The sequence below is a fragment of the Opisthorchis viverrini genome (assembly GCF_000715545.1).
Source record: "Opisthorchis viverrini unplaced genomic scaffold opera_v5_227, whole genome shotgun sequence".
Taxonomy (NCBI): Eukaryota; Metazoa; Platyhelminthes; class Trematoda; order Opisthorchiida; family Opisthorchiidae; genus Opisthorchis; species Opisthorchis viverrini.
The window spans coordinates 642409-657914 of NW_008751884.1; the positions used below are offsets into that span (position 1 = coordinate 642409).

Consider the following 15506-nt stretch of genomic DNA (forward strand, 5'->3'; position numbering starts at 1 on the left):
CTGGTATTAATGAATCCACACAGTATACACAGCACACATGCGCACAGGTCGGGTGGAACAAGGGAGAAGGCCGGAGTGTGGTAACGACACGTGTATTGAGCGAAACCGAAACCGGAAGCGGAGTGTGTACAAGGTCGGGTCAAGGTCAGTTAGGGGGATGTACAAGCGGGGTACTCTTCCCTGTCCAGGGCCCGTGGTGATTCGTCCGTGGTACCTGCAGTGGGGGAAGAGAGAAAGGGAGGGGCACGTATAAGGTCATATGAGAAACGGGCAAGCAGATACATTCGAGTTTCAAATGCGTTACAACCCTGGCTATCAACTTCACCGCCCAAGGTCAATCATGATCAGCAATGATTTCCAGGTTTAGTTCAGATCAACCAAATCCATCTTCGAACTAGTCATACGTCATGCCCACTGTCCAAGCTTTTTTCGGTTCCAACAACTGCGATGACTTTTCCTGTTATACGTATGCCTCATTTGATTGTATCGTCCTCTCCGTTGCGTTGTTGTCTGCCAAGTTCAGGTTGTTACGGACCGATCACGTCTCAATCGGCATGTTCCCTACAAATGAGGAATGCTGAATTCTTGAATCCACGCAGTGGCACCAAACATGCAGAATAGTTATTTCTGCACATAAATTCCTCTAATTAAACAGGCAAATGCGGCAGACCTCGACCTTGTACCCTAAGAAATAATAATCAGAGTAGTCATCATTCTTGACCTCCTCACCATTCTCTGACGGCTCTTGTGGGTTTGGATGAAAGCGATGCTCTCAGTATATGTATTAATATATATAGAAAACAGGAAAATTCGAACACCAGTGATCGTGTGTGAGTACATTTGCTCTTGCAAGAATTTTGCGTCTTTCTTAGTGCGTAGTATTCACTAGGCATTTTGAGCATTCGAATGAACAAAAGAGTTTTGTTAGTAAGTGGAAATATCAACAAAACTTTGGCGGATTCGATAACAAACTGATTTAGCTGCTTATATTGTGCAGCGGCCATTTTGAGAGTGACCTTTTCTTAGAGCAGTCCCAACATCATTTAACTTTCAAGTTACCGTTCACATTCCGCTGCTAATCTCCACGCCCCATACTGTGCCAGATTCGCTTGAAGTTAGAAGAACCCTTGATACCTATAATTCCACTTGTATAGCGGCCCAACCTATTGCTTAGTAGGTAAGATTTTTTATCTCGTTGCCAATGGCCTGGCTGAGTATGAGAAATATCTTTACCGCGCAGCAATAATTCGGTAAATGTTCCTGTTGGTGACATCATTTCATGAGGAGAATGGAATCGAGATATATTTTGACTGATGCGGAACACACTTGAAGGGGCAATTTAACAAATTTGTTACCAATCAGGTTAAAAGTCTTGCTTGCTCCCTTAGTCAAGGGCCGCGTTTGTTATGAAAGTATTTCCTGCAATTAGCCTGGAGATTATTCTCTGGCCTCCCTGGAATGAATGAACCCGACGTTTCAACGGGACAGTCTGCATGATCATGTCACACGACGGCTGTATAAAATCAAGTGTGAAGCCCTAATGCGGACCAGCGGGCAGTTTCATTTGCACACGTCTAATGAAGACGTAGTCGTCTCTTGAATCAAATTGACGCTTTAAAGCACTGTTACTTGTATTATACCCGGATTTGGATTTGCAGATTCCTGAAAAAAACACGTGGAGGCACACGGGTTTCCAGGCTTCCGACTACTGGGCTTCCGTAACCGTGTCTTTGTTACCATCGTATTTGGGCTCTTTGAAGACTGTCCGAGAGCCGCTCCACACTTTCTTAAATGGTAAAGGTTAAACAACAACAATAGTGAGTCATATACATACCGCCCAGAAGGTCCCCACCGCATAGCGGACCAGGATGACATTCGCAATGGTTTATTCGACAGAATAAGCTATCTACTGAATATCATCCATCAAGGAGACAGGTTCGTGAGTCGCAACTCGCCAAAAATTAACCTGTGTCACGAATTTCACGGATGGACAGATTGATACATAGGATCGATGCTTCCACACAAGTTTCCCGGGTCGGCGTTGCTGTTGCCGTTCAGCGAACGTCGTTCATCATGTGCAAATGTGCACGGAAAAGAACCGAGACTTCCATCAGTGTTGAAGCTTAGTATCACTGATAAGCGACGGAAAGTTGAATGTTTCGTGCGTTGTGTATTGCCGCAGCAGACTTTGACCTCGATCACAAATGCCTCATGGTATTTGTGATTACTTGGTCCTCGATTCATTAAACTTTTTGCTCCCTGGTTATGCTGTTTCCGAGACCATTCATGCGCATTCTCATGTCTGAGGACAGGCTGGGCGCGGCTTGCTGTTGGCGCCTGGAAGTTTCATTCACGCGATCTATAATTAGCCTGCCGTAGTTCTTCCGGTCAAATGATGTGGTTTAAGAGTCCTGAACAAAGACGTCCCAGATTGACAGAAGATGCATGAGTAGACATTCAAAAGACCGCTCTTAGAACGAAGTCATCTTAATTCAGGATTTAGTTCTGAACAAAACGATACAACGTAAGCATTAAGTTATTCTTCCATGAGCCTCTCAACATGCCGGGGCACGAGTGGGACCACCAGACTGTGCATCCTCATGACATCCAACTGACAGTTGATTGTCACAGTAATGAAGCGAACAATCCCAATATCCAGCATTTTTGTAGATGGGACATTATGGTGGCTTTTGTAGGAACTGTGCGGTTAAATCGAAATCCGCCGCGTGGCATTGCTCATGTGAGTCATGAAACAGAAAATGTACCGACTGTTAGGTTTGTCTGCAAACAAAATACATCGATGTCAAACGACCCATACGTACTTTCTTATAACTTTTCACGTGTAGAAGTGTCACAACGTGACATCAAAGCCGATAATGTCCTAGTCGTTTTAACTAGCACGGCCATTTTATCTATGGCGAAGTCCGTACTTTGTACTCAATGATTGCCTTCTCTTTAAACGTACGCAGTAGTTCATGCATACGCGCGAGCTTTTCGCTGCCCGCAACGGAACGCGTAACAAGATGCCTGATATACATGTCATAAGTGAGCGGAAAAACAGTGAAAGTGGATCAACCTGTCACGGCTGAGTTACTTCAAGGGGACATATTCTAAAACTTTGTTCATGTGTGTTTCGTCAGCTTAGGGACGTCTCATCGACGAAGTCCGTTGCGCTCCACCAAAGGATATGTGGTGGTGATTCTTTTTCGCAAATGTAAAGTTACCAAGCGTCCGCAACGTTTGGTAACACAGAAGGCCACACCATCTGGTTCTTACCCAAAGTGTTGACATGGTTCGCGGGGTAGCAAAACTCTCCATATTGACCGGCTATATTTCAGCGAATAAATGCACGTCCCTACTCATCCCAGTAATTGATCCGTTCACAGGGAGTTGGTCATTCAAAAGCTTATTCACATTACTGTAATTGTAAGAGGCAGCTGATATATGGTCTTCGCTTCTTCTTAGACAAGTCCGGCTGGGCAACTTTTGCCTCGCCTATTCTTTGGCCTAAATTAACAGCTTATTTCGATACATCTCATCAGCTTGATTTTGATGGTTGCCCACTAATAAAGCAAAACAGCGTCGGTGTCATTTACCAGCCATACGCGAAAAAATCCCTAAATGTTTATCAGGCGCATTCTCGAAGGCTGTGATGGATCAAAAATGCAACAACTAAATTCCCAACATTTCTGAGTCGAGCCCACAATAAAGCGGGTCACTGCGCGCCAAAAAATAACGAAGACGAGGCCAAGCGCATTAACAGAAATACAGCAAGCTATAGTTTTCTGGTTTCCGCAAGTACACCAGAATTTTCCTCACCCCAGCTCAAAAATTTGCTTTTACACACGGCAGACGTGGAGAGAATCGCATATGTCGGGTAGGGCAAAAATGTGCCCACTTTATCTTATGCACAAATAAGCAGGATTGACAACGCCGATTGCTAATAAACCATTTTAGTTTATAGCCGGAACTAGCATTTTCTGACTTTCCATCCATTTAGTGTACCTTTTTGCGCACACTTTCGTGGGATGACGGTCAACTTTGGTTGCCACACAGTTTAGGCTACCAAACGCAGACAACTTATTGGAGCTTAAATCCGGTACGGGGTATCTTGGATGAGAAAATAAAAGTCCAGGCGCCGAAGACCATGAGATGTTAAGTTTCCATAAGCATCATTCCAAAAATGTCCAAAAGCTCTCAGAGCTGAACTAAACTACCGTCCTCATCGGAAAATGTGAGGAAAGATGACAAACGGCATTTAAGCTAAACAAGGTGGCACCGTACGCAAATACATATCAGCTTAATAACTCTCATGGGAGAGAACATTTTAAACCATTGTACGGACCTCTAAGTTGGCGTGATGTAAGTGAGTTAGGTTCCATGAACTTTATCAAGCACGGGCGAACATGTCAGCCCATATATCAGACTGTTCCTTTTGATCTTCGCTGTTTGGTGCGATTTTGTAGGGGCGTGATATACCCCAGAAAGCATTTTCACCGGCTGCCACCGATTGTGACCTGATTCATTCCACTTGAAAGTAAAGCGGACACCGAAATATGTAACGGTGTCTGTTGGAACAACAAGAGTGGCTAGTTTCTCGGCTAAGCAAAAGGGTCCAACCGAAGCTGCCATCGCCCGGTGTTTACTGTCTCCACAAATAACCGTCTTGATCATCTCCGGGGATTCGGTCTTCATTCCAATTCCTTCCAACCCAACCGTACCTGCTTCGGGTTCCTCTTGAAGGCAAATTCGATAATCGGCACACATGACGCGGCTAGAAGGGGAGGAATAAATACCACCGACTGGTGTTTGATTGAGCTGACGCCGCAATTGATGCATGAGCATACAACCTGGCCATTAACGCACTCACTAGTTCCTTGATGGCAATCTGCTTCTGTTCAAGCACAAGAGATTTATAGTTTCAATAAGCCTAACTTGCGGTTTACTCGATGTTTACTAAAGCTACATTGCTGTGGTAGAATGTCTCTCCTCCAATCGGACTAAGTGTGGTTCATCATTTCCACCTTGCTCCGCGTGGTTGGAGCCAACGCCCCGGCAGCTTAAAATCATTCACTTCTCGAAATGGTCACCGGTTCAAGTTCAAAATAGTGGAGTTGTACAACTCACCATAGTGATACCAATCTCATCTCTAACGTGCCGAGGTCTACCATGCTCACCTCAAGGCAACTGCGTTTCCCACTTCCTAAACTCCATTGTGATTAGATCGTGAAAATTTCGACAACACTGCCTATGTTAAATACTGCTCATTCCTAATGACTGCCCTTCCACACATTGCCAAATACTCGCGACTGATGTCCGTGGCACCTCTGTTCTGAATTCACGCCTTACGGCGTGCCACTCACCATTTGGAAGTGAATAATAAAAAGAACAATAACTTCGACCGTTTTTAATGACGAAGTTTACCATACAGATTTGGCCCCGTCGACGTCCACCCAAGTATCTTGAAAGAAACGTCCTCCACACTGGCAGACCATTTACACTTGGTGTTTCGTCAGTCGCTCGACGAAGGCCGCCTCCCCCCTGCTTGGAAGGAAGCGATTGTCACGCCAATCTACAAAACTGGCCGACTGTCGCCGGGAAGCTACACGCCTATAAGCTTCACCAGCGTACCGTGCAAGGTGATGGAGCGCATTCTGAAGCAACTTTAGATCACCTTACTCCAAGCAACCTGATATCTCCAGCTAAACACGGATTTCTCCAAAGCCGCTCTTGAGCGACAAACACGTTCGTGTTTATGGACAGCTTAACCCAAGCCAAGGACGAAGGACTCATATTGTATGCCATATTTCTCGATATTTTTCGACGCCTCAAAGGCGTTTGATAGGGTCCCACACCTCCCGCTGCTCCACAAACTCGAGTCTTACGGGATTCAAGGGAAAATCCTTCGCTGGATCAAGGCGTTCTCATCAGGCAGATCATTCCGAGTGAGAATAGGATCGACCTACTCTTCTCCAGCGCCTGTCTCCATTTGAGTTCCCCAAGGCACCGTCCTGGGACCACTGCTGCTTCTGATCTACGTCAACGACCTTCCAGATGTTCTTGCACGTCCATGTCTAATTTTTGCGGACGACTTGAAATTCTGGAATTCCAATACCAGTGCCCTCCAAAATGGATATAGACGTTGCAAAGCAGTGGTCGTTGGACTGGCACCTTCCTCTGAATGATGAAAAGTGCGTCCATATATCGTTTGAAGGGATTCAGCGAATGACTTTGCTATGTATGGTGAAAAGGGACCAGAAAACATCATGAGGATAGATGTCAAAAAGGATTTGGGCATCTGGGTCTCCTCAAACTTGTCCTTCTCACTGCACCATGAAATCGGCCCAAAGGCACTCACCATTTTACGGATGATCCGCCGCACCTTCTCCCGTATTACTCGCATGGACTTCCAAACGCTCTATGGGGCATACGCCAGACCACTCCTGGAATACACCAACCAAATTGTCTACTCAGGACGCGCGAAAGACGTAACCCTTATTGAGCGCGTGCAGCGAGCCGCCACGAGAATAGATTCCGGCCTCAAATCCGTGGACTACGATGATGTCTTTCCCCTGGAGTACCGTCGCCTCCGAGGGGACCTAATTCTTAATTATGCCCTGTTTGAACAAAGCTTGACAAACAAGTTTTTCACCGTTGACTCAGCAACCACACGGCGGGGACAAAGTACGATAATTTTCAAGCTCAGGGCACACACATTCATCAGACAAACTTTTTTATCATTTCGGGTGGTAGGTGCGTGGAATAACCTTCCTCCGATGATTGCCCACTCTCCTTCTAAAACCCAGTTTAAAGCACTACTAGGCATTTGTCTATGCGAATCCCCGCACTGACAAGCATGCTGCCCCGCGCTGAGAACATAAGGAGCAGTGCTGTACCCTCTTTTCAATTGTGCCTTTCAGGTAAATGACAGCCACTGACCGACAAGAACAAAAGTGACCCGGGAAGCTTGGGCAAAGGCCTCGATCTAGTGTATCAATCCGGGAATCCGTGAAAACCTCACTCATCTGCAGCATGGATCCCTGGAGGGGGACAACCTAATATGACATTCTCCCAGAACTGTGCAATCCTGTAGAGCCAGGGTAGCCAGTGTTCCAATTGCCTTCCAAAAAATTGGGTCTAACTGACTAGCAAATGGATTGTACGACCAGATGTCCTGCATTATTTAGCTCATGTGAACTCCAATCTGAGAGCAGTATTGCGTCACTTACCCGGCTTAGGGTTTTTACCGAAGGGCAACTTTTCCAAATATTGTTCGGCATCATAAGGTAAGCCGCCTTTACCTCCGTATTATTTCTTGCACGACCCATCTAGCAAACCGGGTGCTGCTGCTTTCCCTCCTCGGCATTGTAGGGTCTGGATGCCAGCATGGTCAACTCGGCGGATCTTCTTTTGGTTGACCGACGTACCCTTGGCCGAGTGAAGACGCTGTCTGGATAAAGGTTTCCACATGTGTAGGAATGTATTGGAGGGATAGAAGACTAAATGTGACAGGACTTTACCCGGTTCAATGGCGTGATATTGTAACCCTCGGGCAAAGCCAGTAAATTAACTACCACACTTGAAATAAAGGAGTGCCAAGGTACATTCCATTGCTGGAAGCGGGCGCTATGGTCTTCACAGTTAGACGGGTGCAGAGCTGCCTGCCCAACTGCTTGGTCAGAGATCCTCGAAGACCATTTGTCCCAGTCGGCCTGTCAAATGACTGCACCTGACAAGGCTTCCTTAAATAAACAATGGTTTTGGAGCAAATAGCATATGCCGGATAAAGATGGGCTCACCTGGTCACTGGGCGTTGGGCCCCTTGGAGCAGCGCAAAGGAAAGATGCCGAGGGTTCATGGGACGTGGATTTCTGAAAAAGAAATAATACAGGGAACCAACCGGATGTCTTGTTACGGTCAGAATAATGCTATGCATAAGACCGTTTGTACGTGGAAACTTTCACGTCAATGACATATGCTCTCTACGTTGACCTTGAAGCGTCTCATACGAGTTCGGTGATGGCTTTCCGGCATGGATGGGCCGTATTCGTGCATGTAAGTGAAACCATCCATTTGTGGGAGTGAGGTGGGGCCGTTTTTAATGGTAGAACGGCAGCTCGTAACTTCAGGAACTGAGCTTACTTCGCAAATTTGCCGGTGCCAAAATTCACGCAGTCGAATGTTTTATTGAGGTGATGAGATTATGAGTCTTTTATTGGGCAGAATCACAGAGATGGTTATGCACTAGAATAGACGGAACACGGTAGAAGACGCCAGGCGAAATAGCATGTACGTACGTTGAATTTTTCGCCGGTGAGGAAATAATTTAGATATAATCAAATACACTTCGTTGAGTGGTCTCACTTCGCGCCAAGACAGAACTGCGGAACGTATGAGATTGACTTCACTGAAGTGGTCAAAAGTTAGCGTGTTTTCTACTCCTGGATAACTTTCTCCCTCAAACGCAGCCTTCACCACAAGTGAAGGACGCATAATGCAGGGTAAATTTATGGGTTTCTAGACTTTTGATGCACAATGACTACAGAAACGAGCAGATTGCTCTGAGTAAAAGCTATGCAGGAAACACCCTATCTGTGGTAATTTCATGGAACTACTGCGCGAACCGACAAGTTTGCTGACGGGTGCTGGAAATTTGAAACACTTATTAATGTCAAGGAATCCGGTCTCACGGGGCTAAGCAGTATATGTGTAACTGAGGACTACCGCGCTGGAAGGAAGGCCATTCCTGCGGCCTCGACTGTACCGGACCAAAAGGTGCTTCCACAGCGCAGGCTCAGAACTCACGCGAATAACGCTACCAAGAACAGAGGGGTATAGGACATTTTGGATGCTCAGGAGAATACTCCTACACGCGGAGCCTTAAACTGTTCAGCTGGATACAGTCGGTATTTGTGCGGCCAGCAATTAAGTAAGGAAATTTTACCTACTTTCCACGCACCAAGCGCATTAAAAAATAACTCAGGCCAGCAAATCGGCCGCAGCAAGGGCCTGGATGGAGGCATTGTCGTATTAACGACGGAATCAATAAATGAGGCTTGTTCGCCCGCACCAGGAGTGAGACAGTAATTTCCTACTCCCTGTGCCCTCAGGCTAGGCTGGAACCCTACAACCAAGTAGGTCAGACTACTGAGATTTGGCTCCGGGCACGGTCGCCCAGGAAAACCCTAAGAACCGCTGTCTTGCAGTCCAGACTTTTGAGTCAGAGGCTAGGCCAGGGTTGGCCAGCAATTAAGTAAGGAAATTTTACCTACTTTCCACGCACCAAGCGCATTAAAAAATAACTCAGGCCAGCAAATCGGCCGCAGCAAGGGCCTGGATGGAGGCATTGTCGTATTAACGACGGAATCAATAAATGAGGCTTGTTCGCCCGCACCAGGAGTGAGACAGTAATTTCCTACTCCCTGTGCCCTCAGGCTAGGCTGGAACCCTACAACCAAGTAGGTCAGACTACTGAGATTTGGCTCCGGGCACGGTCGCCCAGGAAAACCCTAAGAACCGCTGTCTTGCAGTCCAGACTTTTGAGTCAGAGGCTAGGGCCAGGGTTCCCGAACAAAACTCTACATCGTCCCACTGCCTTGTGAGTCAGAATTTTGAGTCAAAGGCTCAAGGTAAGGTATATCAACTAATCTTCATTCTTCGGCCTAGGCATTTGGGAAGTACCATTCTCCCTTGCAGTTGGTCACTCACCGGCCATTCCCCCTCATTCCCTCCCAACCCGTCGTACGATTCAGTGCAGTCAACCCATCTAACAACCCCCCAGCCACTATTCCGTGTCTCAACTATCGCCCAAAAAATGAACAGAAATAATCAAATTCTAACCTCCAGAGGTCTGATGTACTTTGCAGCGTTCAATGTCCGTACTCTATATCAAATTGGGCAACAGGCATCCCTTGCTGAAACCTTACTCCCCCTCTCTATCTATGTATGTTGTGTCTCCGAAACACACATACGAGACCTTACTTCGGTTGTGCTCCTCAAGCCGCTTAGGACGAGCCCAGGCGTTTCTCATTTCACTATTCAGATATCCAGAGATGCTGACTCTAAGCAGTATATGTGTAACTGAGGACTACCGCGCTGGAAGGAAGGCCATTCCTGCGGCCTCGACTGTACCGGACCAAAAGGTGCTTCCACAGCGCAGGCTCAGAACTCACGCGAATAACGCTACCAAGAACAGAGGGGTATAGGACATTTTGGATGCTCAGGAGAATACTCCTACACGCGGAGCCTTAAACTGTTCAGCTGGATACAGTCGGTATTTGTGCGGCCAGCAATTAAGTAAGGAAATTTTACCTACTTTCCACGCACCAAGCGCATTAAAAAATAACTCAGGCCAGCAAATCGGCCGCAGCAAGGGCCTGGATGGAGGCATTGTCGTATTAACGACGGAATCAATAAATGAGGCTTGTTCGCCCGCACCAGGAGTGAGACAGTAATTTCCTACTCCCTGTGCCCTCAGGCTAGGCTGGAACCCTACAACCAAGTAGGTCAGACTACTGAGATTTGGCTCCGGGCACGGTCGCCCAGGAAAACCCTAAGAACCGCTGTCTTGCAGTCCAGACTTTTGAGTCAGAGGCTAGGGCCAGGGTTCCCGAACAAAACTCTACATCGTCCCACTGCCTTGTGAGTCAGAATTTTGAGTCAAAGGCTCAAGGTAAGGTATATCAACTAATCTTCATTCTTCGGCCTAGGCATTTGGGAAGTACCATTCTCCCTTGCAGTTGGTCACTCACCGGCCATTCCCCCTCATTCCCTCCCAACCCGTCGTACGATTCAGTGCAGTCAACCCATCTAACAACCCCCCAGCCACTATTCCGTGTCTCAACTATCGCCCAAAAAATGAACAGAAATAATCAAATTCTAACCTCCAGAGATCTGATGTACTTTGCAGCGTTCAATGTCCGTACTCTACATCAAATTGGGCAACAGACATCCCTTGCTGAAACCTTACTCCCCCTCTCTATCTATGTATGTTGTGTCTCCGAAACACACATACGAGACCTTACTTCGGTTGTGCTCCTCAAGCCGCTTAGGACGAGCCCAGGCGTTTCTCATTTCACTATTCAGATATCCAGAGATGCTGACGCAATGACTCATGGTATCTACGGTGTGGGAGTTGCCTTAAGCCCCAAAGCTGAAGGCACCTTACTGGACTGGATCACAGCAAACAATCGTCTTTGCGCTCTGCAGGTCGATGCGGTAAACGATGTCCGTTTGTCATATCAGCATTTGCCCCAGCAGACAGCAGTTCTGAGACTGAGAAAGATGAGTTTTATCAAGATCTTTCATGACTATTTCAGTCAGCGAGAAGGACGGATATGGTAATCCTGACGGGTAATATGAATTCCCAAGTTAGACAAATAAGTCCGTGAGAAACACCGTTAGGTGATCGATTTTGAGTCGACTCGGAGCGTAGAGATAATGCAGAGCGGCTTCTTTGGTTGCGTGCAGATCATCTTCTGTTCCTGGTCAATCCGAACTTTTAACACAAAAGCACACACCGAGTTCCAGTAACTGAAGAGTATGGAGCTGATTCGGCTAGAAAGCTACGTCATGTAGACGACGAAGATTGCTTGGAGAATGAATGGAGGTGAGTTAAAGAAGCACTGCTCTCAGCTTTCAGAACTGTTTGTCCAATCCATCTGACTCGACTAAATGAACACCGGATATCTTCGAGATCAGCGTATCTTATTTCTACCACAAAACCCATACCAGCAACTAAGGACTGTGACGGCGCACAGAGAACCCTCAAACCCAGGATAATCAGGAGCCTGAAGAGCGACAGAGAACTATGGTGGGTTTCGAAAGCCCAGGAGATGGAGAAGGCTTTTGCTGAAGGCAACAGCCGCGCCTTGTTTCAACTGGTCCGATCAATGGGTCAAAAGATGACTGGCGTCAGTTAGACAATATGCAAAAAAGATGGATCAGCAACTCACTCCCTTAATTGCCGTCCTGGTGGTGGGTCGAGCACTCTAAAGAACAGTTCACCTGGTCTCCTTCAATGTAATCGTTGGAAGAACCAAGTGGACCCGAATAATACATTAACACCAACCGACCATCAGCAACCGAAATCCAGCGCGAGGTCTCAGTCCTGAAGCACGACAAGCCACCTGGTCCGCATGGTCTACACCCCGCGCTCTTCAAAGGAGGTAGGGAGGTCATGGTGAACAATCTGACAACCACATTGCAGAATATTTGAAACGAAAGCAAAATATCAGCCGAATGTAGCTTCTCAACCCTCATCCCAGTTTTTAAATAGGAACAAGAACGTCATGTGAAAACCATCGCGGTATCAACTCGGTATCGGTCGCATCTAAAGTGCTCTCTGGCATTATTTTGCACAGGTTGATGGATAAGGAAAGACAGATTCGTGCGAAGTAAGCTTGGCTTCGCCCTGGACAAGAATGCACCGACCAGGTCTTTACCTTGAGAATAGCGCCCCTTCTTCAGACGTCCCACGTTGACCGTTTTTCTGGATTTAAAGGCTGCTTTTGATTCTGACCATCGTCAGCATCTTTGGCAGTGTCTGGCGCTCAAAGACGTCCCTTCCAACTTTTACTCCCTTGTGTGGTCACTGTATGCGAACCATTGTGGGCGCTTACTGATATACGGGAAGCTCTTGTCTCAGTTCCCCACGTTTAGTGGTGTAAGACAAGGCTGTCCTCTTTCCCATTTCCTATTTAACCTTATTTTTGATACACTGCTTGAAGTTGCTCTGACTGTCTCTGAAACCTTGTGAGTCGAAATGCACCCGGGACGTTCAATCATAGACGTCGAGTATGCAGACGATATTGCTCCACTTGGTTCAGATCCTTTCCAAATGCAATCCATTTTAAATAACCTAAACAACTCCGCCGCACGATTTGGCATGCGATTTACGCTTGCAAAGTGTGAGGTGTAAGGTACTTCTGGTGCTCAAAGGATAACGGGACGCTAAACAATCCTTTGCACAGAGAGACCACGAGCAGCTGCCATCATAACCGTGCGCTAGAGGCGGATAAGGAGCAGTTGCAAATACCAAAGAGGGGGTAAATTATTACGGAACTAGTGGGCCAGTCAAACGAACGAAAATGCCAAATTCTGGAGCTCTGTACGCCTTTGAGCATCCCATAAACATGGTCAGACAAAAGCGGTGCGTAGAGCTTACGTGCTTATCATCAGCACCGGCCGAGCTCAAAGTGCAGCGAGCGGATGGGCAAACATATCTGTTGATTTTCCAGGTGCACTAGTACCGAGTGGAATAGACTTTGAACTCTGTTAGTCCAGACCCATAATGCGGACAGATTCAATCACCTGTTTGACTAGCGCTCGGGAAAATCTGCTTCCAGATTACACTGAAGAAAAAATACGTGACAATCTCGGCCTTCTTTTCTGTAAAAAGAATGAATCATTGAGTTGGCTACAGGCACATTAGACATAGTTTTGTAAATGAGAAGGTAAGTGGCCAAATAGGACCACTTGACTGGCTTACATGAAGCCTGCGACCCGCTCCAAAAGTAGACAAAGTACTGCATGCACGATTTCAAGAACTGATAAGCTGTTTTGGTATAGAGTCTCTTTGCATAAAGATTCAATCCCAAGTACGAGAGTCCAATAGCCTTCTAAATGTAGATTCTGATGTTGGTCCCGGAACCCAAGTTTTGCAAATGGAAGCAGAAGATTAAGTGCACTAACCTGATACTTTCTGGTTCACCATCCCTTGAATAGTAAAATACATCCTGCTTTAAAAGTATGTTCAAATTTTCGGCAAAGACAGCGCATTTTATGGCTCTTCGTCAAGGCTGGAGCTCTTAAAAATGATCGATCGTGATGCTTAGGAGAAAATGTGATCATAGGCTTTCATCATTTAGACAACTAGGTTTGATTTTCTACAGTAAATCCCTTTGCAATTACTTAATGCATAGTTTAGCGTCTTCTTAAATCCAGAACTCAATGAATCGGATAAGATGTAGCTTAAATACGTAGACACATCGAACACTCAGAACCGCTTCTGGTAGCTGTATATTGTTTGGCCTGCTGCTTAAATTGTCGAATCGAGCAACGAATGCATAGATAGGATTTAATACTCTTGTGGAGTCACGACATACATACATGACATACACGCTACGTGATTTGGTAACGGGAGGATTTTCGATGGGATTTTGGACGTCTGTTTGAATTCGAAGACAGGCAGTGACCTAACTTGTTTTGACCGAGTTATCTCCACTGGGACCTACTGCCACACAGAGTAGTATACTTTGCTAGCGGTTAGGCGATAGTATTATTGTGGAGTTCTTGTTGCTCTTTAGTTCGGATAAACTGGTCGACTGGCTGGATGGAGTAAAACACCTGCGGAAGACCGTATAGGTCAGGACAGAGGGATTACAGTGTCCGGAGAATGAAGACTAATCCGGTCCCCTGAATCTGTTTTCTTGTTGCTATCAAACTAATCGCCATTTGGGAACTGTAAGGTTATAAATCCGAGGGTACTGCGCGTCGAACACATGGTTCTGGCATGTTATTATTAGGTCGAGCCGGACGAAAGGTTACCGGAACGAACGCAGAAGCAAACTGCCTAATTGGTGTTAGCCAATAGAGCCTCATTCCCACGAAATGTTGAGCTCGTTAACGTTTCACACTGTGACGTTGGAGAAGGCCGCTAGACAACCCAGAGCATAACATATTAACCGTTTAAAACCCAGCAACACCCATCTTAGTCAGGAATCACTTAGTCACAGAGAAAACAAGATTCATAAACGCAGTCATCTCACCTGCTTCCGACAGTTGTTCGACTTAAGTAGACATCTAAGAATTTCGTCCTCTACAGCATCGATAAGCACACCAAGCCCACCACCACTTAAATAAATAATGAACAATTGATATCAGATAGCACATTTCATAATTTAAAAAAAGTTTGGTCTGTTACGATATTCCAGCTTTATATTAGTGATTCTAACTAACAATCGTTTCCACATGTGAGCGGGACCATCAAGGATCGGAAATGAGTGACCATCTCGAATAAAAAGGAATGCCTCGAACGGTGGGCCGAACACTTCGAACAACAACTGGTGTGGCTACCAGCTGGAACTTATCTAGGGCTTACAGGTGACGTAGAGCCCTGGACGCTGAACATGGAATCGCCTACGGCATCGGAGGTTTATGTTCTCTCAAGCTACACCGAGCTTATGGTCCGGATGACCTCTCATCCGCATTGTTCATTTTTGTATTTGGGAAAAAGAGTCTGTCCCAGATAACTGGGGCGAATCGGTGATAGTACCCATTTTCAAACAGGGGGCTTGTAGTGAGTGTGACAACCACAAGGGGATAAGCTTGACCCCAGTCGTAACGAGACTGTTTGCATCACTGGTGCTTCGTCGCATTACGGTGGCTCGTGAGACACTGACTCGAGAGCAGCAATCGGGGTTTCGGTCGGGTAGGGGTTGCGTTGACCAAATATTCACACCGCCAAGTGCTAGAACAACGCCATACGTATAAGCGACCCACAATTC

General features: G+C 46.4%; 1 protein-coding gene across 1 annotated transcript in view; it reads left to right on the forward strand.

The window, feature by feature from the left end:
* Positions 1–7968: 7968 nt before the first annotated feature.
* T265_08610 (hypothetical protein) overlaps positions 7969–15506 on the forward strand; it is a gene marked incomplete at both ends in the record, with an annotated part of 30066 nt that continues 22528 nt past the window's right edge. The window contains 2 exons of the mRNA XM_009174465.1: positions 7969–8055; positions 11086–11217. Of these exons, the coding sequence (XP_009172729.1) occupies positions 7969–8055; positions 11086–11217 (219 nt within the window). The remainder of the gene's footprint in view (positions 8056–11085; positions 11218–15506) is intronic.